This window comes from Toxorhynchites rutilus, chromosome 3 (genome assembly GCF_029784135.1).
Source record: "Toxorhynchites rutilus septentrionalis strain SRP chromosome 3, ASM2978413v1, whole genome shotgun sequence".
Lineage (NCBI taxonomy): Eukaryota > Metazoa > Arthropoda > Insecta > Diptera > Culicidae > Toxorhynchites > Toxorhynchites rutilus.
This window is the reverse complement of record NC_073746.1, coordinates 330,396,276-330,420,550: the sequence shown is the minus strand read 5'-3', so window position 1 is coordinate 330,420,550 and position 24,275 is coordinate 330,396,276. Positions and strand designations below refer to the sequence as shown.

General features: G+C 40.0%; 3 protein-coding genes across 3 annotated transcripts in view; 2 read left to right on the top strand and 1 right to left on the bottom strand.

Annotated features, from left to right (window-relative positions):
* Positions 1-10,471, top strand: part of LOC129773621 (probable 4-coumarate--CoA ligase 1) — a 39,441-nt gene extending 28,970 nt beyond the window's left edge. Inside the window, exons 5-6 of the mRNA XM_055777261.1 lie at positions 7,910-8,462; positions 10,071-10,471. Of these exons, the coding sequence (XP_055633236.1) occupies positions 7,910-8,462; positions 10,071-10,361 (844 nt within the window). The 3' untranslated portion in view covers positions 10,362-10,471. The remainder of the gene's footprint in view (positions 1-7,909; positions 8,463-10,070) is intronic.
* Positions 7,863-11,062, bottom strand: LOC129773620 (serine/threonine-protein phosphatase 4 regulatory subunit 2). The gene is made up of 3 exons (XM_055777260.1): positions 10,733-11,062; positions 10,481-10,669; positions 7,863-10,020 (listed from the first exon to the last, which is right to left on the bottom strand). Exons 1-3 carry the CDS (start codon positions 10,938-10,940, stop codon positions 8,651-8,653), a joined length of 1,767 nt encoding a protein of 588 aa, XP_055633235.1. The 5' UTR covers positions 10,941-11,062; the 3' UTR covers positions 7,863-8,650.
* A 7,057-nt stretch (positions 11,063-18,119) lies between these two features.
* LOC129778621 (glutaredoxin-related protein 5, mitochondrial) lies at positions 18,120-18,759 on the top strand. Its single transcript, XM_055785644.1, has 2 exons — positions 18,120-18,473; positions 18,534-18,759. The coding sequence occupies exons 1-2, from the start codon at positions 18,212-18,214 to the stop codon at positions 18,710-18,712; spliced, it is 441 nt and encodes a 146-aa protein (XP_055641619.1). The 5' UTR covers positions 18,120-18,211; the 3' UTR covers positions 18,713-18,759.
* Positions 18,760-24,275: the final 5,516 nt, after the last annotated feature.

The window sequence follows — 24,275 nt, the reverse complement described above, 5'->3', positions numbered from 1 at the left end:
TGATAGATTTGTTCTTTATTGTAAAATATTAGACCCGTCTTTTCTTGTTTTTTTTTGTTTTTTATATTAGGGCTGTGTGGTATACGACGTTGCAAATCGTGAATATTGTCACCGGATTAAGCGCATTGTAGTGATGTAGAACGTTGAACTTTTGACTAGTCTGAAATCGATCCACCGCCGCAACAATAAGAAATTTCTCACCGTGCAATTTTTCGAAATGACTGGTATACTCATCGGCAGTGCGGAAATACTCTCAGCATACAAAGCAGCAGCGCAAAGAGGGGTCCAAATTGTGTTTCAGCATACGTTCCACCGTAGCCACATAACGAATTTCTGATAGAATTCGATTCGCCACTAAAGGGTGTGTCACATCAAATTGCATCACGGAAAAAACGCTGTAGAAATTCGCCCAGTAGACCGATCCTTTTGAAAATTTTAGACAGTAAAATAAAAACTATTAAACAACTTTTGGCATTTTCTTTTTATTCATACTTCGAGCCCAAGCCCGTATGCTCGCACCTTCCTCTTTACCCCGTCCATAAGGTTCTGTACAACGTCAAGTTGTAGTTTTTTTTAACAGAAATCCATTTTCTCTTGAAGTCCGCCTCCGATTTGACAACTTTTGGGTTCTTCCGGAGGGCCTGCTTCATAATCGCCCAATATTTCCCTATTGGGCGAAGTTCCGGTGCGTTGGGCGGGTTCATTTCCTTTGGCACGAAGGTGACCCCGTTGGCTTCGTACCACTCCAACACGTCCTTTGAATAGTGGCACGAAGCGAGATCCGGCCAGAAGATGGTCGGGCCCTCGTGCTGCTTCAATAGTGGTAGTAAGCGCTTCTGTAGGCACTCCTTAAGGTAAACCTGCCCGTTTACCGTGCCGGTCATCACGAAGGGGGCGCTCCGCTTTCCGCAAGAGCAGATCGCTTGCCACAACATGTACTTTTTGGCAAACTTGGATAGTTTCTGCTTGCGAATCTCCTCCGGAACGCTGAATTTGTCCTCTGCGGAGAAGAAGCTGACGAAAGTCCGCTTTGACGTAGGTTTCGTCGTCCATTACCAGGCAATGCGGCTTCGTCAGCATTTCGGTGTACAGCTTCCGGGCTCGCGTCTTCCCCACCATGTTTTGCCTTTCGTCGCGGTTAGGAGCCTTCTGAACCTTGTATGTACGCAGGCCCTCCCGCTGCTTGGTCCGCTGGACGAATGAACTTGACAAATTCAGCTTATTGGCGACATCCCGGCCCGAACTTCTCGGATCACGTCTAAACTGCTTAACTACGCGCTTGTGATCTTTTTCACTGACGGAGCATCCATTTTTGCCGTTCTTCACCTTCCGGTCGATGGTTAGGTTCTCGAAGTATCGTTTTAGTACTCTGCTGACCGTGGATTGGACGATTCCCAGCATCTTACCGATGTCCCGATGTGACAACTCCGGATTCTCGAAATGAGTGCACAGGATTAATTCACGACGCTCTTTTTCGTTCGACGACATTTTTCCAAATTTACGAAAAATTGACAATGAAGCATGGCCAACGTGATCTATACACTCTTATCTGATTATAAGCGAAAGCTGAAGATATAATTCCTAAAAATTAAATTTCTACAGCGTTTTTTCCGTGATGCAATTTGATGTGACACACCCTTTACCATCTCTTTAATTTCCTTCAAAACTTTGTCGTTTTGTAAAATTGCATCCAGCATACGCAGGAATTTGTTTTGCTTTTCGGAAGTCAACTCTGAAAAATCAACAAATATAATCATTCTTGAGTGGAATAAATATATCAAACCGACCCACCAGCGTGATTGTTCTGTTCGTGCTGCTCCAGTAGGTTTCGCAACCGCTCCATGTTGAATTTAAAATGATTTGGTCGATTACCATTGGCATGCTGTTGGATTGGCTCATTACGTGTTATCAAATCGTGGTTCATCAGCACCCAGCCCAACTCGTCCAGTTTGACACGAGTGTTGCGGCGCAGTTTTATCTCTTCGAAAAGTTTCTCGCGTAGTTTCCGTTTGATGATGCCTCCGTCCTTGATCAGATTGTGCCGATAAATTCGTACCACGTACGATTCTATTTCATGCTTTTCCCCTGATGATAAAACAAAAAAAAACACTTTTTTTTAAATGCTCAATAAAACCACGTACGAATAAAACGCTGCTTGCTTGGAAAGAAAAGCATTGATTGCGCGGCTAGAAGGTAAAATATACTCAAAACATCCTTCTGCACTGTTTTTAATTCGACCGCTGATTGTAGATATCTGAAAAAGTAGAAGCAATTATGAGAAATAGTTATACGAAAAAATCCAGAAAATTACTTGCCTACAGTAAAGCGCGAGCAGCTATTTTGCCAACGAATGCATTTGTCACCAAAAGATATGATTTGTTATGTAAACAAATTTGTTTTTTCACGAGCAATGGCCGAACAGCAATTTTGACATTGCGGTCCACCTATAGTATAACGCCTTGGTCCTAACCTTAACTTAACCTATTTCCCCTGAATTTTCAGATATTCCTAATGAAATGTATTATTATAATATAACGTCAATTTCAGACATAATTTTTGTATGGGATTTCCTCACCACTTGCAGCAAAAAAGTGATTTGCATTCACATAGAATACTAATTTGATTCGTAAAAGTTAATTTTCATTCATAATTTATTTACACTTTAGAATTCGGTTTTTCTTCTCAAAAATACATCATAATACTCGTTTCACAAATACAGACTGTTCCTTTCAGTTTCAGAGATGCCAGATTATTTTAGTTTGCGAAAATATATGCAAGTTATTTTCACTGCAAGCAAATATTTTTATTCCATAAATGAGACTATGACAGTAGAACCCCGATTATCCGCGAGCGGGTGATCAGCCTTGCGGATTATTCGTGACTGCGAGTTCCATAGTAAATCAATAGGCCTTTCCGGAATTTGTTAGTGAGTGGTAGGCCCATGCTCTTTTGTTGTGGTCATGGCTTTTACATTATTTAGCCACTGGTGTACACGACCTTATAGATGGATAGTTGATTGATTTCTGTATTGATAGAACATAGTTTTTATGTTGAAACATCTCTTTTCGTGTTTGCATTTTTTTGTCATTTAATGGGTCATCCGCGATTTTCGTTAATCGCGGTGAGTTTGCCCGACTGAAAAGTACTGTGAAAAGTACCGTATTTTGCTATTCAAAGTATCGGTTTTCCAAACCAAAAGCTTCCATTTATGAGTCCTACAATTTCAGTAGTTTATAAATTTTAATTGCAATCGCAAAAAAGACTAACAAAAATTAAATATGCGCTTGCATATCTGGCAACTCAGTCTGGAAGTCCGTGAGGTAAAACGTCAACATCATGCATTCATATGAAATATCACGATATTGATGCTCGAAAATCAGAAAATCCGGATTTCTGCGTCGTCGGCCATGTTCAGCTGTCATTATGCTCTCAAATGTCATCATATTGTCAATAAAGTTGACCGTGTAAGGTCCGCTATTCGCGTTGACGGCGGAATGGTGTCGACATCTGGATACGACATCAGTTTGTATGAGGCCAACTTTTCTCTATCAGATTAGTCGGCCCTAAGACAGTTTTAAATTACTAAAATGTGTATGAAATTTTTTTCTTGACGTTATTTACCTACTAGCAGTACAATGTTCTGACCCTAATTTAAACTATTTTCTATGAAATTTTAGATATTCTCACCAAAATTTACCATTATAATATGAAATCATCTTTAGACACAATTTTTGTATGATATTTTTTCCCTACTTGCAAGTTAAAGTGATTTTCATTTACATAGAGTACTATTTTGATTTGGAAAAAATAATTTTCATTCATAAATTTTATTTTGAAAGTGTGTTCATTTCTTCTGCAACCCCATATTGTCATGCCTACTCCCCCGAAGCTCAAAGCCGTCAACGCGGATACACCTGGTTTGAGATGTTGGCACCAAAAACATGGCGGGTGCCATACAGCTGCCTTCTACACATTGGGCAACCGCAACCCGATCTGTGTTGGCGATGTCAATCGCATCTCCAACTCAGCTCTGCACATTGAGACAACTCAAACGCGATGAAATCGTTAAGTTTTCATCCGTCATCATGCATCACACGTCATCACGCTGGCTGAATTGTCATTTCTTCAATTACCACGGGGAATCATAGAGAGAGCGAACTATTAAACAACAGTTTTAAAAAATCTCGCAATCTAATGTTTTCTTAATTCGAACGAAAAGAAATAAAATACAAAGCACTTAATTTTCCAAATGACATTGAATTCAATATATGCGTGGCTTTTCAACACTCTTCATTGGTATCAAATCGAGCAGCTTTATAATACAACATGATCTGTGCAGAAAAATGCTGCCGATTCAGTCCAATAATAAAATCAACTGCGTGAAACAGATAACCATCATCACTACAAATTTTGTAATTCCATAGAAAAGACCAACACGGGTCTATGGTACTAGGTGAGGCCGTTTCGTCACTAAGTTGGTTAGGGGAGCGGTATATGAAAACAGTACGGAAGAAAGCAGAAGGGGAATTCTTTCCTTGAAGCGTGAAAAAGACAGACTGATCACGAGCGAGCTTGGGCACAAGCGTATTGTGTTTTGTTTGCAAACAAAACACAGTAGACTTACAAGATGGCTGAAGAGTGGTTTTAGCCAAGGCGCCTAGAAGTATATACTAAGGTGGGCCAACTTGCTAAAACCACTCTTCAGCCATCTTGGAAGTCTACTGTGTTTTGTTTGTAAACAAAACACAATACGCTATTGCCGAAGGTCGCTCGTGATCAGTCTGTCTCTTTCACGCTACAAGCAAATAATTCCCCTTCTACTTTCTTCCGTGCTGTTTTCATATACCGCTCCCCTAACCAACTTAGTGACGAAACGGCCTCACCTAGTACCATAGACCCGTCTTGGTTTTAGCAAGTTGGCCCACCTTAGGATATACTTCTACGCGCCTTGGAATAGACCAAGGCGTTGTATTATAGGTGGACCGCAATGTCAAAATTGCTGTTCGGCCATTGCTCGTGAAAAAACAAATTTGTTTACAAAACAAGTCGTATCTTTTGGTGACAAATGCATTCGTTGGCAAAATAGCTGCTCGCGCTTTATTGTCGAATCATAACAGTGCAGAAGGATGTTTTAGTATATCTTTTCGCTTTTCTTTCCAAGCAAAATGTACTTCTGTTTGGCTCCCATCGGCGGGGAAAAGAGTACTATCAGCTTACGGCGTTGGTGACAAAAAATAACGCTGATTGTGGCTCCACTGATTTCGTTCAGGTAGGAGGAGAATGCTGTGCATATACCGGGAAGGAGATCCGGAAAGGGCCGTTACAAGTAATTGGCTAGAGCAAAAGGAGGTTGTGCACTATATTCCACGAATATATATTTGTTTATTTTTTCCTTCAATTATTTTCCTTAGCGAGTTGACATTGAAATCATAACCACACACCCAAACAAAAAGTAAATAATTCTGAAAGTTACGTCTCGCTACTCGTCTCACGTCATGTCCTGAAAGTGTCAAGAACGAAACACCTATAGTTCAGCATGGAATAGACAAGAAAATATGACGTATTGCCCTTGGGCAGGCCACTTTAACCCTCCTGTACTCGCGTGCAAAATCATAACACGTATACTCGCGCACGGTGTCACAGACCGAAAATTGAACTTCTCTGTAATGTTGCCATTGTGTATTTTTCAGGCTTTATTGACATTTATTTGAAGAAGAGGGTATGATTGAATGAAAAAACTCAAAAAATATGTTTTCTTCGTCTTTATTATGTTTTAATAGTCATCTAATTCAGCCTCCTCAAAACAGAGTAATTTTCGATATACCAACACAAATAACGAAATTCGATTTTCCCACTGTTATTAATTAAAAGTAAGCAACTGAATATAATTCATGGAAGTAAAAAGAGTTGTAAAATAACATAAAAACGTATTAATCGATTGTAGTTTCATTGGAGTAAGAATCAGAATATAGCATAACTGCATGCTCGAAACAAACATATTTTTAAGATTTCATGCAGTTGTTGCGTATTTTTCGGATCTTTTTTCGAAGAGAAGAATGTTTAACGACCTTCTAGATAATTACCAGATGATAAAGGTTCTGGCATATGAAGTTTGCATATTCTTTGTCTCTGTATTCTTGGTAAACTAAGAATTAATGCCTTTTTTTTAGATGGGGCATAAAAAGATGATATAAAATGATTTCTTTGAACTACCTTTTCTTTTACTACCTTTTTTTTACTTTTTTTTTGTCGATTTCGATTTCGGGGATTTTTTTTTATAATGGACAATATAAAAAAAATCCCCGAAACTGTAATTGTTAAAAATTACCATAAGCCACCGATTAGTTTATAGTTTACTGTTTACAATTCTTCCACAAGTGTGTATATGTATGACCATTATATTTAGCGAATAACTATACGAAAGTCAAACATTTATATTTTGCTTTTGAACGTATGAATCTAACGACGAATACTTATTATATGGATCCATTCAATCCAGTTACAAAAGGGACTGAAATCAAATAATAACAGTCCAATAATGATCATATGCATTATGTTCAATTAATATTAATATTATTTACATTATGTTACACGCCACTAACATTAATTTTTACATTTCATTCAACAATATTTTAGAATATGAAAAAAGGCACTTGTCCAAAAAAGATACTCCTATACTCGCGTCGGTGTGTCAGACCGAAAGTGTGAAAAAAGTGGCACACGTCCCCTTTGTACCAACACATGCGATACGCTAAACGATGACGAACGACGAATAATGAAGCTAGAGAGAATCGCAAAGTCGTAGTGTTGATATTTTCTGAGAAATGAACAAATTATTGATTTCTCGGTCTGACAGGCCAATGCACGAGTATAGGAGTGTTAATAAGATTCCACATCAAACTAAAACAACTGAAAAAAATGATTCTAATGTAATTGTAATTCTTATGTAATAGTAAACATTCATGTTGAACATTCTATCGTTAGCGAGTTTAAATGTTTGTTAAATTCATGCAGTAGTAGTGATGTCTAAATTTTTTTTTTATTCGATTATCGATTAATCGTTGGGGCATTTTTCAATATTCGATTCATTCGGATAATTGTCTTTCAATATTCGATTAATCGAACGAATACTTATTTCTCGAAATAATCACGTATGACGTTGTCATTATGGTCACCTGGTCTATCGGGTTGTCGATGTTAGATGGTTGAATAAAAAATGTTGGATAAAAAAAAATTATGCAGCCTAATTCTTGGCCTAAAAATGCATTAACTTTGAGAAAGATTCCTTCTTTCATTAATCGTGATTACAGTGACAATTATTCGATGTATTCATATTTTGATTTTAAATTATTCGATACAAAATTGATCCGTTATAATTCCAGATATTCGATTATTTGAATTAATCGAACGATTAACCGACGTCTCTAGCTGCTTTGGCCAACCTTAAGTTTGGCTATTACTAGACTGTCTCCAACCCTCGGGAGATTAGTGTGTACTCCACATGTCTTGGAGGTTAAGTTCCAGCTGGAAGATTTATTTGTGTTGTTAGTTTAAGTTAGTTTAAGTACTAATGTCATTGGGATGGAAATCATCTGTTGGCAAATACAAAGAAATACAAAGATTATTGGGACGACTCACTGGGACCACAAAGTTAGCACAAATATGGTCCATTGAATCAGCTATTATAGAGGCTTTAAACTACAAATTTCATTCGCTTGGAGCATATCATTCAATAGGAGGTCCCAAAAACTACCCGAAAAACCTTAATTTTACCATTTTTACCGACTAAGTTGATATTTCCAATCAATGGGGTATCAATGGAATTCGGGGGAAAAAGAATTAGAATAAAACTCAACATTCAATTGTGTGACACTCAGTTTAAATTCTTATTCCCGCCATCTTTCTCCAGGTTCATCCCCGAGGACTACCTCCAGTGTTTGGTGGAGTTCCGCCCGAAGCTTCTTTTTGTGGTTCCATCATTGATGCTATTTCTTGCCACCCATCCGAAGGTTACCCCGGATCATCTGTCAAGCGTGGAATCGGTGCTGGTGGGTGCTGCAGCGGCATCCATCCAACTACAGGATAAGTTTAAACAGAAATGTGGAAAGGATGTGGATATCACTCAGGGGTACGGCATGACCGAAAGTTCTCCCGTGACACTCTGCACGCCATACAAATACGATCTATCGAAAGTGGGGACCTGTGGGCAACTGTATCCAAATACCCAAGCGAAGATTGTATCGCTCACGGATGGTAGCAATCTTGGACCGCATCAAACTGGTGAGCTGTACCTTCGTGGGCCTCAGGTGATGAAGGGCTACCTGAACAATGTGAAGGCCACAAGCGAAACGTTGGATTCGGAAGGTTGGCTTCACACCGGAGATGTGGCGTATTATGACTCCGATGGATTTTTCTACATTGTCGATCGTACCAAGGAACTCATCAAAGTTAAAGGCAATCAGGTGCGTATCATCAATCGGCTTTTATTATCTCAAACGCATATACAGTCAACTCTATCTCTCACGTTATTCCCAATAAAATACAGCAGGTTCATCGTACGGCAAAAGATTTTTTCTTCGGATTACCGCAAACCTTAAATCTACACATAACATTATAGCACTACATCTTTCGAGAGTGAACACAAAGTTGTCTATTGATCCATGGGTTCTACGCTGGATTCGTCTATGTCCATGGCATTGTCATCGGCTTTGCTGGCCTCAGGCACATCCGCCGACATTGGGACAACGGCATCTACTGCGCTCTGATTCGTGTCCTCCTCATCAGTGGCCATTACACTCTCCGGAACCAAAGTCGACGAAACGGTTTCCATTTCATCCGGCACCACATAGCCGGCGGTCGGTTCTAGCTCAACATCGATTTGTTTGATTCCTGCTTCCACAGGTAGAATACCTGACTCGGAAACTCCTCCCGAACTTGTGACAACAGCCTCAGTGATAACATCAACAGCAGGTTCAGCTTGCGGGGTGGATTCGTTCGGCTGTTCGCTGGTGCTTAACGACTCCTCGGGAACTGTCTGTTGATCCACGATTTGTGTACTCTCAACTGTCTGTGCGCATTCGACATTTTCAGTTTCTGCTGAAGTGGACACTGAAGAATCTGTATTGGGGGAAATCGATTCGGAATCGACGCTGGTACTGCTACCTCCAGAATCCGTAGTCGAGCCAGAACTTATTTCATCTTTCTCTGGGTCTACTGCTATCGATGTATCCGGAGCAACAATATCTTTCGATTCTGCTTCTCCTACTACTGGATCCTCAAGCTTCGCTAGTTTCGCCTGTGGTTGCCCATCGTCTACAGAATCATCTCCGTCTGCGTCCGCAGCGCTGGCGGAAACTGTTTTATCCTCTAATGATGTCATCTTGACGAAGTCATCGGTGTCTTGAGATTCCTGTGATGACAGTTGTAGATCCTTACCAATCTCATTGTCGGTTGACTCTTGCGTTTCCTTTGTGGTAGAGTCAACTTCGTCCAAATGTTCGGTGGCGTGCCGGGCAGAATCGCCCTCATCTAGGACAGCAGCAGCTGTTCCCGTGAGTAGTGTGGGATCATCTTTAGGTAACTCCTGAACCGGAAAGTCCGTAGAAGCTTCATCGATGGCAGAACTCTCACCGCTATCAGTACTTTCGGCAATCACAGTTGCTGAATCTTCCGACTTTGGCCCATCTTCACTAACAGTTGGCAGCACTTCGACATTGTTTAGGACAAGAGGTTCCGACACAGTCATAGGCTCCTTGTCTGCCTTTTCGGTTTCAATTTCTTTCTCATGATCGGCAGTTTCTGTCGAAGTTGGAAGTGCTGCTGAGGACTCTCCTGCTGGGGCCGACGTAACATCTTCAGGTTGTGCGGTATTTTGTCCAATCTCGTTCGATTCGATATTAAACGCCTCGTTATCCATCTCAATATCTACGTTCACCTCCAGATCACCATTGACAATCGAGTCCAGCGAATCGCCATTCTCGCTTTCCGATCGTCTTCGGCCGGGCTCTTGCGTACTAACCACTGTCAATCGAGAGAAGAAAAGTTCTAATGTTTATTTCTTTATTTTACAGGTTTCTCCAACCGAATTGGAGAATTTAATTCTTGAATTGCCGGAAGTGTCGGATGTGGCAGTCGCTGGAATAGCGGACGAAACGTCAGGGGAGTTACCGAGAGCTTATGTGGTGCTTAAGCCGGACAAAACTCTGGACTCTGCCGTAATAGTGAATCACGTAAAGGAACGCGTGGTGAAATACAAACAGTTGGCCGGTGGGGTCATGTTTGTGAAGGAAATCCCACGTAACGCCGGAGGGAAAGTTCTTCGACATCAGCTGCATCTTCTCGGGGCACAGCTGGACGATTGAAGACCAGGTGGCCTTTGTTATATGATTAGCATGTCAATTAATTAGCTCCTTCCATTAATCCCGATTAAATACACAATAAAACCAACAATACACGTTTCAACAAATAGAAATTTGCTTACCCAAAATATTTTTCTCCACGGCTCGCATAAACTTGTCGATTCTGGTGTATTGTTTTCGCGGTTCAGTAAGTAATTCACAGATCCGCTGCACAGTGAAAGGAGCTGAATTAAAAGCCTCCAGTCTCTCCAACAGCGTCCTTTTCATACGCTCATAGTTAAACGGATCAACATTGGGACACTGTGGCAAATCTGAAAACAGTCAATCGACTAATAGAGGAAGAGCAAGAGAAAAGCTAACCAACAAAAAAATACCTGCAATGCTCGGCGTATTATCGTGGAAATCCGTAATGACATGGACCAGCTTTTCGCGGAAGAGATGCTTCACGATAGCCCATCGATACACCGTATCTCCCGTGCGGGCAACGAAGCCGAGATAATCTTCCAGCTCTCGTGGGATCTCTTTTTGTTTCAGCTTGGTGAATCGCTCAAGAAGCTGCAAAACCTCCTCTGGATTCTCCATCGTGTTTGTAATTACTCACAGATGTTTGATTCCACTGACAATTTGTAGCAAAAAAAGAATGATGCGAAACGAACTAAACAACTTCAACTCGCCACCGCCATTAATTTGACGCTTGCATTGATTATACCGACACTTTCATACCGACAAAAGTCTCCACAAACCTTGTAAGCAAAAGGGCCTAGTGTCCGCCAAGTTACATTGATTTATATTATATTTCATATATCATATAGTATTTATAGGTATTTATGAACCACGTTAAGGCTAGACGCAAATTGGGAAGCGTATAGCGCTCGTAAGCGAACACGAGACTACCAACACGACTCATACGTGCCACAAACGTAGCGTGGTGGAGCGCATATTGAGTCGCAGTTTGGTGTAAATAACGTGCCACTCGTCTACAATATCTGATTCACACAGAGTTGCGCGATATATTTATTTACTAATACAACCACCCGACCGGTTTATGATTGTTCACCAACACAACCACCACTACTGGCACGACCAGCACGAGAAACTGTGGTTCAGCCACAGCGTCACGCGAATCGTGTCTCACGAGCGCTCTACCACCTCGCGTCATCTGGCCAATTTGCGCCGTTCTATCTATTTTCATTAGCCACAAAAACAGGCGCTAGATCGCGCCTAGATGCTCGCGCTATACGCGTCTCAATTTGCGCCCAAGGCGCGTAGAAGTATATCCTAAGGTGGGCCAACTTGCTAAAACCACTCTTCAGCCATCTTGGAAATCTACTGTGTTTTGTTTGTAAACAAAACACAATACGCTTGTGCCGGAGCTCGCTCGTGATCAGTCTGTCTCTTTCACGCTTCAAGGAAATAATTCCCCTTCTGCTTTCTTCCGTACTGTTTTCATATACCGCTCCCCTAACCAACTTAGTGACGAAACGGCCTCACCTAGTACCATAGACCCGTCTTGTTTGCGCCTTGCCTAACACAAGACGGGTCTATGGTACTAGGTGAGGCCGTTTAGTCACTAAGTTGGTTAGGGGAGCGGTATATGGAAACAGTACGGAAGAAAGCAGAAGAGGAATTATTTCCTTGAAGCGTGAAAGAGACAGACTGATCACGAGCGAGCTCCGGCACAAGCGTATTGTGTTTTGTTTACAAACAAAACACAGTAGACTTCCAATATGGCTGAAGAGTGGTTTTAGCAAGTTGGCCCACCTTAGGATATACTTCTACGCGCCTTGGTCTAACAGTTCCGCGAAAAAGTTTACACAGTAAAACTATTTTTTGCAAAATTAAATTTTATTATTCAACATAATTGCCTTCGAGGCCGATACAGCGATTATTGTTCTCTTCACATAGAACGTTTTTCATTAACGTTCTATGTGAAGAAAACAATAGTCGTCCACGGTCGTATTCGATGAACGGTCACTGACGGGTTGTTATGCCGCCGGTGTATGTGAATATTTTCATAAGAATTGCATGGTAGAATAACTAACGTAATGTGCAACTTGGGCCTGGGTTATGGCGTGTTTACATTAGGGAGATCTATAGCTATGGATGAATTTATTCACGCGAAAATAGAAGTAAACAGGTGAGTATCTGATACACTTATTGGAGCTATATATAACCAGGGCTTGACATTCGGGAAACTAAAAAATGAAAATGACATTTTTACTTCTCCCTTTTCTCTACAGGTAATTTGTATTTCGATTGTGTGAATTCACAACGCATACTGAAAACATCAATTCTTCAATTTCGTGTTCGTTCTGCTTTCTTTTCCTTTGAATTTGAAAGCAGACGCTATCACTTGACGATTTGAACATCCCTATTCATTATCATTTGAATTAGTTATATGTCACTTTCAATTTCAAATGTGAAAGGACATCGTCATTTGCATTAGTTTCAGTGAATACGGTTCGAACTCAAACGAAATTTTCATTTGAAATAAGACACTTTGATACAATATAAGAACCTTTCATTTTCATTTGACGATTTGATAACTTTGTTTCAGTGTAAAGAATGAAGGAAATGAACGTGAATTGAAACGAGGCTGTACGAATGTGAAGTGGTTTTATCTTTATTCAGCGTGAAGACTACTCTCTCTATTTTCAGCTTGCATAAGTTGAAAAGCGATAGGCTCATTATTGAGTGACGATGTGTCAAATGAAGTGAAATTGTGAATTTGTTATATAATATAACTACTATGTATATATAGGGTTGAAGAAAAAGAAATGTCGTATTTCTGATCGAAATTTGACGCTTTATTTAACATACTTAAAATTATCCAATTCAAGTCAAATATGCGCCGTTTTGTTCGCAAACTTGTTGCCATTTAGAACTTCATTATCCCCCCCCTTATAAAATCCCGTCTCCTTATTTGCAAAAAACTCAGACAGCCAGTTTTCGCAAGTCTCTTTTGAGGCCAACTTAGTATCACCAAGAGCGTTTTGCATGGACCGGAAGAGATGATAATCACTTGGAGCCTGGTCCGGACTATACGGTGGGTGCAATAGGACATCCCATCCGAGCTCCCGTAGCTCTGGCGGGTCATCAAAGATGTGTGAGGCCGAGCGTTGTCCTGGTGGAAAACAACACCATTCCTATTGATCATTTCTGGCCGCTTCTGGTCAATCGCCTGCTTCAAACGGTCAAGCTGCTCACAGTAGAGAACCAAGTTGAGGGTCTGGCCATAGTTGAGCAGCTCATAGTGGATGATTCCCTTCCAATCCCACCAAACACACAGCAAAACCTTCCTGGCCGTCAATCCGGGCTTGGCGATGGTTTGGGCCGGCTCATCGCGCTTCGACCACGACTATTTTCACTTAAGGTTGTCGTACGTGATCCACTTTTCATCACCAGTCACCATCTTCTTCAAAAATGGGTCGAGTTCGTTCCGTTTCAACAGTGCATCGCGGGCGTTGATACGGTCTAAAAGATTTTTTGCTTCATCTCGTGTGGCACCCATACATCCAGCTTTTTTTTGGAATCCAATCTTCTGCAAATGGTTCCAAACGGTTTTATGGTCTATACCCAGTTCCTGGCCAATCGAGCGACTCACATGCCGGTCTACTTGGATGATTTCAACGATTATATCGGTTTCCACGACGATTGGCCTACCAGTATGAGGTGTATCTTCGACAGCCACTACACCAGAACGCAATCGATCAAACCAACGCTGTGCTATCGGGTCCATAAACTACACGAATTTTTTCGACCCCCTTCGTTGCAGTTTTACCTCGCAGAAAGTAAAAACGTAAAATATGGCGAATTTCTTGCTTGGTGGACTCCATCTTTGACGCGCTATAACTTGAGACTGAAAAGGACAATCACGATACTGTCGAAACGAAACTTGTAGCACAGATTGTCGTCTTTAAATAGCCGTATAGTATGACCCGATGCGATAAGTACAGGGTTTTCCATTTCGGGCTTCCGAAAGTATACAGCCCTGCGCTGACAACCGTTTGACATAGCTGTCAACCAAAGCGTCATATCGTTAGTTGAATGTCTGCCATTTTACAATATGGATCGTTTTAGCATCGCACAACGTGTTAATTTTGTAAAATTATACTATAAAAACGATGAAAAACCGGCAAATGTTTTTCGAGCATTACGGACGGATTTTGGTCGTCATGGACGGCCTACAGAGCACACAATCGCTAATGTAGTGCGTAAATTCGAACAAACTGGATCCGTAGCGGATATTGTGAAACCTGTGCATCATCGTAATGTGCGTTCGGCCGAAAATATTGCTGCTGTTGCTGCCAGTGTGAAGGATGACCCGAATGTTTCGATTCCACGGCGATTGCTCAGCAATTGGGCTTGTCAAACACATCATTGTGGCGAATTTTGCATTTGGACTTGCACCTACATCCATATAAAGTCCAACTGGTACCAAAATTAGAGCGTGGTGACCATGGAATGCGTCGGGCATTGGGTGAACGAACAACAGCAGCAAAATGCTGAATTTTCGCATCAGATTTTCTTCAGCGATGAGGCACATTTCGAGCTCGTTGGCTATGTGAACACCCAAAATTTCCGTATATGGGGCTCAGAAAATCCACACATGATTGTTGAGAGGCCATTGCATCCGCCAAAAGTCGCTGTTTGGTGCGCATTATAGTCTGGTGGAGTCATCGGGCCGTATTTCTTTGAAAATGAGGACGGCGAGACGGTAACTGTGAATGGTGAGCGCTATGGCCGCATGTTAACCGATTTTTTTTTGCCACAAACTGAAGATATGTATACGGATGACATGTGGTTTCAGCAGGACGGCGCCACGTGCCACACAACACGACCGAACATGGCCATATTGCGAACGAAATTTGAGGGACACATAATTTCGCGTTTTGGTGATGCCAATTGGCCGTCCAGATCATGCGATTTGAACCCGCGAGACTTTTTTTTGTGGGGTTATGCGAAAGACCGTATCTATGCCAACTCTCCGCAAACTCTTGAACATTTGAAAGACAATATTCGTGAAGTTATGACCGAGATACCGCCCCATATGTGCCGAAAAGTAATCGAAAATTACCTGTTCCGGATCAAGGTGTGCGAGGAAGCCCTAGGTGGACATTTGAATGATGTTGTATTTCACACATAATGGCATAAACTAAACTTTAATTTGAAATAAAAGTTTCATCGAAATTCGAATTCTAAGTGTGTTTTATTTCAATTTACTTTCGTAATTTAAAGTTGGAAAACCCTGTACAACACAATATATGTTTAAGTGTTGTCATATATTGACAATTTACGACATTTCTTTTTCCCCAACCCAATATATAAATTCAACATATGTAAACGCTGGTGAATTTGTCACTGGCGAGAAATCACTAAATTTGACCGCAGTTCTACTCTAGTTGAACAAAATAACCGAAAAAATGAGACGTCTTATTCTCTCTTTATCGGACTCGTATTCATAGGCAATTGAATGTGTTTGCTGTCAACAGATGTAAACAACGCTCCAAAATGTTTCTATTAATTTGCTTCTGCCATCGATGGCCAGTTCATTGTCATGTCCGATAAGAGTGAGCAGAAAGAATTGATGAGAGTCGAAATAAATTAACAGATTCGCAATGGCCCTTCGCTGCTGTTTATTAAGGTAGCACATGAATATATCACTAGTCTAAATCCACCATTGGTTCCAACTTGATACTGTAATAAAAAAAAGTTTTCGGATTCACGAATAAGACGGTTTGTTGCTGTGCGTTATATAGTCTGATTTGTTTATATTTGCGATGACAAATGTACAGTGTCGATGTCTAGTGGCGATATTAGTGCTTGGGAGGTAAATTATTCTCTATCACATCAGAAGGACCAAGTGCAGCGTTAAATTATAAAAGTTAGAATGAAAATTTATACTTCATGTTGTTTAATTACCTAACACATGTAGTCCTGACACTAACTCAACCATTTGTCGATACACTTCCTGTTTTTTTCACAAATAATTACCATTATAATATAAAATCATCATCAGACACAGTTTTCGTTTAATATATTTTGGCAATTTCCAAAAAACATCTCATTCCATCACACAGAATACAGATTCGATATGTAAAAGGTAATATTCATTCATAATTTTTATTTTAAAAGCATGTTTATTCTATCTGAATATCCATAATTATTTTCGCCTCCCAATGAAAGCACACGAAGCCTAATGCCATTTATGCGAATACCCAGCAAACATTAAATCGTATAATTTTCCAAGTCTTACAAGAAATCCGAATAAATCATAATCGCATATAATATCAATCAAAGTATGTATCGTGTATATTGGAAATCGCATAAAATGTAAAAACTCGATTTCATATACCATTATCAAATTAAGTCGCATATCGGTATAATAAACATCAATTTTATAATGTACATTGTCGTAAAATATATTTAATCCGCATCATATGCGTATATTAAGCTGACGTAGTTTGTGGGTCGTATAATCGTATAATTTAAATCGATTCAGTACTGTAGTAAATCGTGTTGCATGCTGAAGAAAATCATGAAACAGTAAATCATATTAGATCCTAATAAAGAACATATTACATCGTATTGAAATTTCAATGAAATGCTGATGCACTTTAAAGTTTTAACCGCTGTTGAATTAAATTTCGGATAGCCGCGCGAGATAGCTGGTGGATGATTATCCTGACGACCGGAGTTCGAACCCACATCGGAGCAGTTTTCACCAAACATCAATCTGTGCCATTTTAAACATTCATATTCCACTCCCAACACAAGTCAATCAATTTTATTATTTCTACAAACATAAATACTCATATATCAAAATGGCAATTCGTGAGGCTATAATAAACATTTCACGAAAATATTTTGCGCCATTTGTTTTTTTCTATGTCTGTAATAAATCGTATATAAGTATGGCAAAAGTCGTATTTGGTGCTTTGACAATTCATGAATATATTCATATTAGATCGCAATTCAATTCCAACATAATCGCTATTATAGCCGGTCAAAGATGCAAGATGCATCCAAACAAATTCGGTAAGCATTTGCCATGTATGTATATGGCCTCCACTTTTGCATGCATATGCCAGTTAGGCGCATTATATGCCAACCAAATTTTAGGGCATATGATGTTATATATACGCTTGTTATGCGAATTAATGTTTGCTGGGTATACTCTTCAAACTCTGAATCCGTATTGGATTACGATTCCAATAATACAAAAGCAAAAGCAGCAGGTTTTCCATTTTCATAATCTTTATTTTTAGATTTTTCAAAACAATACTAGGAACTTGACAGTTGACCGTGAAACATCTCAGTGTGAACCCAACAGCTTGCGAAACTAGGTTGAAACTGAGCGAATGAAAAGACGTTTTGACAGCAGTTAGGTTGGAACTGGGGTTGAACCTGAACAACAACGAATTCGCTATAAATTAGAGCTCTGGACCACAAAAGTGATGATGTTTGTACAGTAGAACCCCGATTATCCGCGGAATAGTCTGGCTAGCTTACCGCAAATAACGATAATCGTGAATAGCGCAACAAAGGACTAAAAATTAGTTCCAAACGCGGATATCAATACAGGAATCATTAAACTACCCATCTACAAGCTCGTGTACACCAGTGGACAAATAATGCCATGACCAGAACAAAAAATGTTTTCAAATATTCATAATTAAATGTCTCCGAAATGAAGCATATCTTTAATCTGGCATCCCTGATTGGGAATTGTAAATCAAAACACTGTGTAGAGTTGTTTTATGCCTCTGCTGTCAAAACAGAAACCGGTAGCAGAAAAACATCCGTGCGATTGTTAGATAATTGGAAGTATTTCAAATTTTTATCAGGCGAATATGAACGCTGTTCTGAGAAATATTGGAACGTATATTGTTCGAGGTCAGGCAAATCTAGCGCTGACAAGAACGTTATGCACGGCTGCTCTGGATTCGAAGGAACTTGATAAGATTGTTCGAAATAACAAAGTTGTGGTCTTTATGAAGGGCAACCCGGAGGAACCACGATGTGGTTTTAGCAATGCCGTGGTTCAGATCCTGCGTATGCATGCTGTGAAGTACGACAGTCATGATGTCCTGGCGAGTGAAGCACTGCGTCAAGGTATCACAAATGAGAATCTATATTTCACGAGACAAAATAACTACACGTTTTTATCCATAGGAATCAAAGATTATTCCAATTGGCCAACAATTCCCCAGGTCTTCATAAATGGCGAATTTGTGGGGGGCTGTGATATTATGCTGCAAATGCACCAGAATGGCGAGTTAATCGATGAATTGAAGAAAGCTGGTATCAAAAGTGCATTGACAAATGAATACAGTACTGATGAAAAGAAATAGAATCATCTAAATTCGTGAATATTAGCTTTAAATATATGTTATGAACAAAAAACCAAAACCGCTTTTTTCCCGAATGTACTTTCCATCGAGAATGTCCTTCGCTATTCTGTCAGACCATATCTGACAATGGCTTTTCTATTTGACGACGGATGAAATGCTAAATATTTTAACCCTTATCCTTCTTTCTCATCGATTTTTAAGGGGGTATACTAGTGTAGAGACACGAGTTCCGGACGTTTTTCCGAGCGCCGTAAAAATAAAACAATATTGTTACCATCCACTATATTATTATTTGTTCATCTATCTTTAAACAATAAAACAAAAAATGAACGTAGAAAAAATATTCATAACTAGAATAGTTAAGAGCTGATGAAGTGAGAGGCCTCAAAAAAAGTTGTGGCATGGCGTACACGATTCCAGCCTACTGGTTATCTGAAACAGAAAAATCGAACGAATTCTGAACCAGTAAAGATGCCGCTATCGCTGAACCATGGACAATTCGAAACCATATTTTTGGACAAAATGTCGACCGTTTGAAAAATAAATGCGTTAAAACGTTTTTTCTTACGTTTCCCGATTTTTGACGTAGGACTACGTCTAACCGGAAGATATAGGGGGTGAAATGGAAATCTAGGTACTGAACAAGTAGGAAAAAATGCAAGATTTGGAACGCTTATAACTCGAGCATTTCTCAATAGATCGCAAAGGTTTTTGCATCAATTGATAGGAAATATATCTACGCATCATCTATCAAAACGAATAACATTTCATTTTTCTTGAGATAAATAATTGAATAATTGTGAAATATCAAGCATTGTCAAAATGCACTATGTGCCCATTTTTGATTGGTCCATTTTGTGCTGCTCAAATCGTACTGACCAAAACGGGCAACCAGAGCAGCAGCGAAATAGAATGAAGCACGATTGGAAAGGAAAAAGAAAAAAATGAACGAAACATTGGTCGCAGTCTCACACATGCGTAATTCTCGAGCCAGCCAGTCAGCTTAAAAATACCCGCTCCGCTGCCGTAACGATCATTCTTTGTGTGGACACCGACTGGACAACATCGTTGCTGGACAAGCTGGACGACGAGGGATCGAGTGCCTTTCTCAAGGCAAGAGGGCGGAGGTGGTAGCGCTGGAGTAGAGTAATAGAGTAGAGTAGAGTTTTCAAAGGGCCTTTCTCAAGGCTAGAGACGAATGAACTGCAAAAGTTTAAAGTCTCTATAATACAATACCTTCCGTAACGATAATTCTCATTCAAACCGTACACCACATCGGTTCGCATCATAACACATCAACAAACCAACCCAAGCAGCCATGTCTGGACATGGTAAAGGAGGAAAAGTGAAGGGAAAGGCAAAATCCCGCTCGAACCGTGTTGATCTGGAGTTCCCCGCAAGGGTAGCTAGGCCGAGCGCGTTAGTACCAGTGCACCAGTCCACCTAGTCGGCGTTGTATAGTTTCGGCCGCCGAAGTGATCGAGTTAGCTGGCAAAGTTGCTCGCGACGATAAGAAAACCCGCATTCGGAACAGAACACATTCGGTTCGGTGGACATCAAGACAACAGGCAGTTGCAGCGAGTGGCGAGTGGCAAACGCAATCGCAAAACGGCATCAGGTAGCAGAAGAAAAAAGTTTGTTCTTTATACAAACTGCTTTGGTGGCAAATCCAGAACAAGGCGGCATCGAGGGCGTTCGAAATGTTTTTTTTCAAAACCACGAGTACGTTTTCTAGTAAGTTTTCTAAATTGGAACCATTCCATAAAACAAGGCACTTTTCAGGGCCATTAAACCTTCCAAAAAAGAGTTTAGGAAATACAGTTCAATGCTTTCTAAAACATTATCCAAAATAATAATAAAACACAAATTGATTTTTTCATAATTTGTTTGCCAGGATCTGATGAGTATGTGAATTTGGCAGTTGTTCTGAGCTCATTGATTTTCACCAATTCTTAAATTGCTTTTAGGGTGGGTTTAGACTAGTGATATATTCATGTGAAGAAATATGATGAGATTTATAGAAATCGCATCAACCGTTTACACTAGCGTGAACTTCTATAATGAATATATTCATATTTTCGGTGAATTTATTCACCTAAAGTAGAACTGCATCAAACTTTAGTGATTTCTCACAAGTGAGAAATTCACAAGCGTTTACATATGCTGAATTTATTCAAGTTATATATACCTCGAATAAGTGTATCATATTTAAGCCGGGTTCAGACGGTGCGAGTAAGCATACGAGTCGATCTAGTCAGTTACTGCAGTGCAGCTACTCACACCGTGTGAACACATCATTCCAGTTAGTGTCATGTGTGATTCGGCGTGCGAGCTACTTCAAAGTTTTTTGAATTTACTCGCACTCGCATCCCTCAAAACGTCAAAAACAGAATTTAGCGCTCGAATCAGGGATGCCAAATCTTTACATTGTCTTGACATGTCTCTATTTTTAAGATATTTGAAAATGTGCGAAGATATTTATAGATTTGAAAATTATTGGAAAACTAATACGTTTTCTTTTTGAGATAACTTTATTGGGAATCTGAATATAAAATCATTATCGGGCACAATTTTCATTCAGAATTCACTCACAACTTGCAAAAAAAAGTATTGTTCTAAGAAACAGAATACATAATCGATATAAAAAAGTAGATTTTCCTTCATTATTTTAGTTTTCGAGGCGTATTTGTTCCTTCTGCAAATCTACTATCATTTTCATTTTCCTCATCTGACAAATTCGGACCTGATTGCTGTTTCTGACTATTTGATGAACATTTGAAAAATCGTCTGGCATCTCTGGTAAACCCGTGCCGTAGTATCTAGTTTCTTGCCAGCAGCTCACATTGTGTGAACGGACAAGGCGAGTCAACCATTTGTCAAGCGAGTTCACCGGGTCAGTAGCTGCTCATTGTGAAGTCAGCTACTAGCAACGTATAAATGGACCTTTATTCTCACCCGTTTACACCTATTTTCACGTGAATAAATCCATCTATAGCTATAGATCTACCTAATGTAAACCCGCCATTAGATTGAAAGTACAGTAATTTACAATTATCTCGACATTTAGCTAATTGGACGGACCTGTAATGCGACATATTTAGTTGGACATTTTTGTAAACATAGAGTTCGGGGTCCAAATTATGACCCCACATTGAAAGTCGACACTGTACCACTGTCATCGCAAACGTTCAATTACAGGTTAAAATTACCTCCAATCCGATACTTAGTGGTGGTAATGCGACGTGCCATTGAATGTAATTTACTGTAAAATATGTCACAAGCTGGATGGGAAGAAATTTTCCAACTGTGAAAGATGAGGCGAGTGGCAAATGCAATCGCTAAACAGAAAGTTTTAGTCGAACAAGATGGGTATATCGAGTGATAACAAAACAATAAACTCTTTAGATTGAAGATAATTTTTTGATCCTGAAAAGGACCCTTTTTAGCCTGCATGTGAATCCAACGAGCGAACAAATCGTAATGAATGTATTTTTTTGCCATCGCTCCCTTTTAACGCTCATTCGTTCGTCTCGTTGGACTCGCCCCTCTGGCTGAGTCTGCCGATTTGTCTCTATCCTGTGAGTGTGTACCGCTAGAGTATAAAACACGCGGACCCCAAAAAAATATCTTATTTTCTTTCAAACCGTAAACCCGTGTGGTTGTACGGCATCGGCATCGTGGACGTAATAAAGGAGGACAAGTTAAGGGAAAGGCAAAGTCTCACTCGAACCGTGCAGGTCTCCAGTTCCCTGTTGGTCGCATTCACTGATTGCTCCGCAAGGGTAACTAGGCCGAACGGATTGGTGCCGGAGCACCAGTATACCTAACAGCGATTATAGAGTTTCGGCCGTCGGAGTGCTCGAGTTGGCTTGCAAAGCTGCTCACGACAATCAGAAAACCCGCATCAAGAACAGAGCAGCTTCGGTTCGGCGCTCATCAAGGCAACAATTAGTTTCAGTGAGTGGCAAAGTGTTTCTCCGGCACGTCGCATTAAATGTAATTTACTGAACAACATGTCACAAGCTGGATGGGAAGAAATTTTCCAACTGTGAAAGCTGTGGCGAGTGGCAAACGCAATAGCTAAACAGGAAGGTTTAATCGAACAAGATGGGAATATCGAGTGATAACAAAAACACAACACCAAAGGTTCTTTTCAGAACCATCAACATATTCATAAAGAGTAAACAGTAAACTAATCCATTTTTCAGTTAGATAGGTAGGTATTCACGTAGGAGAAGAAAATAAAACAATATATTTAAAATATATATTCAACAAAAGCTGTGCCCTTTGTATAGTCCTACGTCACTCCGGTTATGTCTCCGACATTACCCACCCGTCTTTTTAAAAATAGTGAAACTTAAAAGCCGACCACAGTGGTCCCTCAGAAATTCTAGGTCGCATTGAATAGAAAAATGATCGACAATGTCCCTGCCCTCGCTTTGGTGTTCATAACCAAAATGACTCAAAAATAGGCATTTCCATTCATTTTTCTATTTAATGCCACCTAGAATTTCTGAGGGACCGCTGTGCGACGCATCATGTATTATGCATCAACCGTAGACCAATCGAGACTGAAATGAAATTTCATGAAGCTATCGTTATTTATAATGATTTAAATAGTTTACGCTCGAAGCAGTTTTGAGTTATTGAAATAAGTTTTTATGGGCAACAAGTGAAAAACATCTCTCGTAGATCTTTCATCTTTCGAATAATGTTATTTTCATACCACTTCGTTCGTTCGGTAGAGAGATATTAACGGTCAAAACTTTGTACTCCGAACGTTACCCCCTCGTTCTCGAGACTAATCTACACCCCAGTACAGAAATGAAAGGTGCAGTATGACGAAATAATGACCATAAAAAAAACAAGAAAGATTCTATTACATGGATTTTTCCATAGTGAGTTGTTTTGTTAAATAATACCGTAAGTAACAACCGGTTACCTTTATTCAAAATCATGATGTCTTTTGACGTAGAACTACGTCTTTCAGGAAGGGTGCCAAATCAGAAAACAGGTCACGTTTTTATGAAATAAAGTTATCGTTAATGACTATTTTCACTATGAATGAATTCTCATGATTTGCATACCAATCGAATCGGAAATTCTCTAAGATTTGTTTGATGTGCTATACATTACAATTCGCTAATCTCTAAACGGTATACATTCATGAAAACTGGAAGAACTTCCTTTTTTGTGTGCTAATCCTACCCGTATTTCGTACAATTTAATAACTTTAAAATGTCAAGCGTTATCTAAACGCCCTAACTGCCAAGGGTTGATTGGCCCGATTCACGGTTTCCCCAACACTGACTTCAAAATCGATGTACCTGTGGAAATCCGCTTTGCAAATATACATGCAAATTGGGGGTATTTTTTGTTCCCACCGAGCTGTGTTTCCCTAACACGGACTTCAAAATCAATGTGCCTGGGAGAATCCGCTTTGTCAAAACATGCAAGTCGGGGGTATTTTTTGGTGTTGAGTACTTTTGTACTCGCTTGTCGTTGTGCAGACCGGAATATGTTTCCCTGAAACGTACTTTTAAACTTAGAAGCCTGGGAAAAT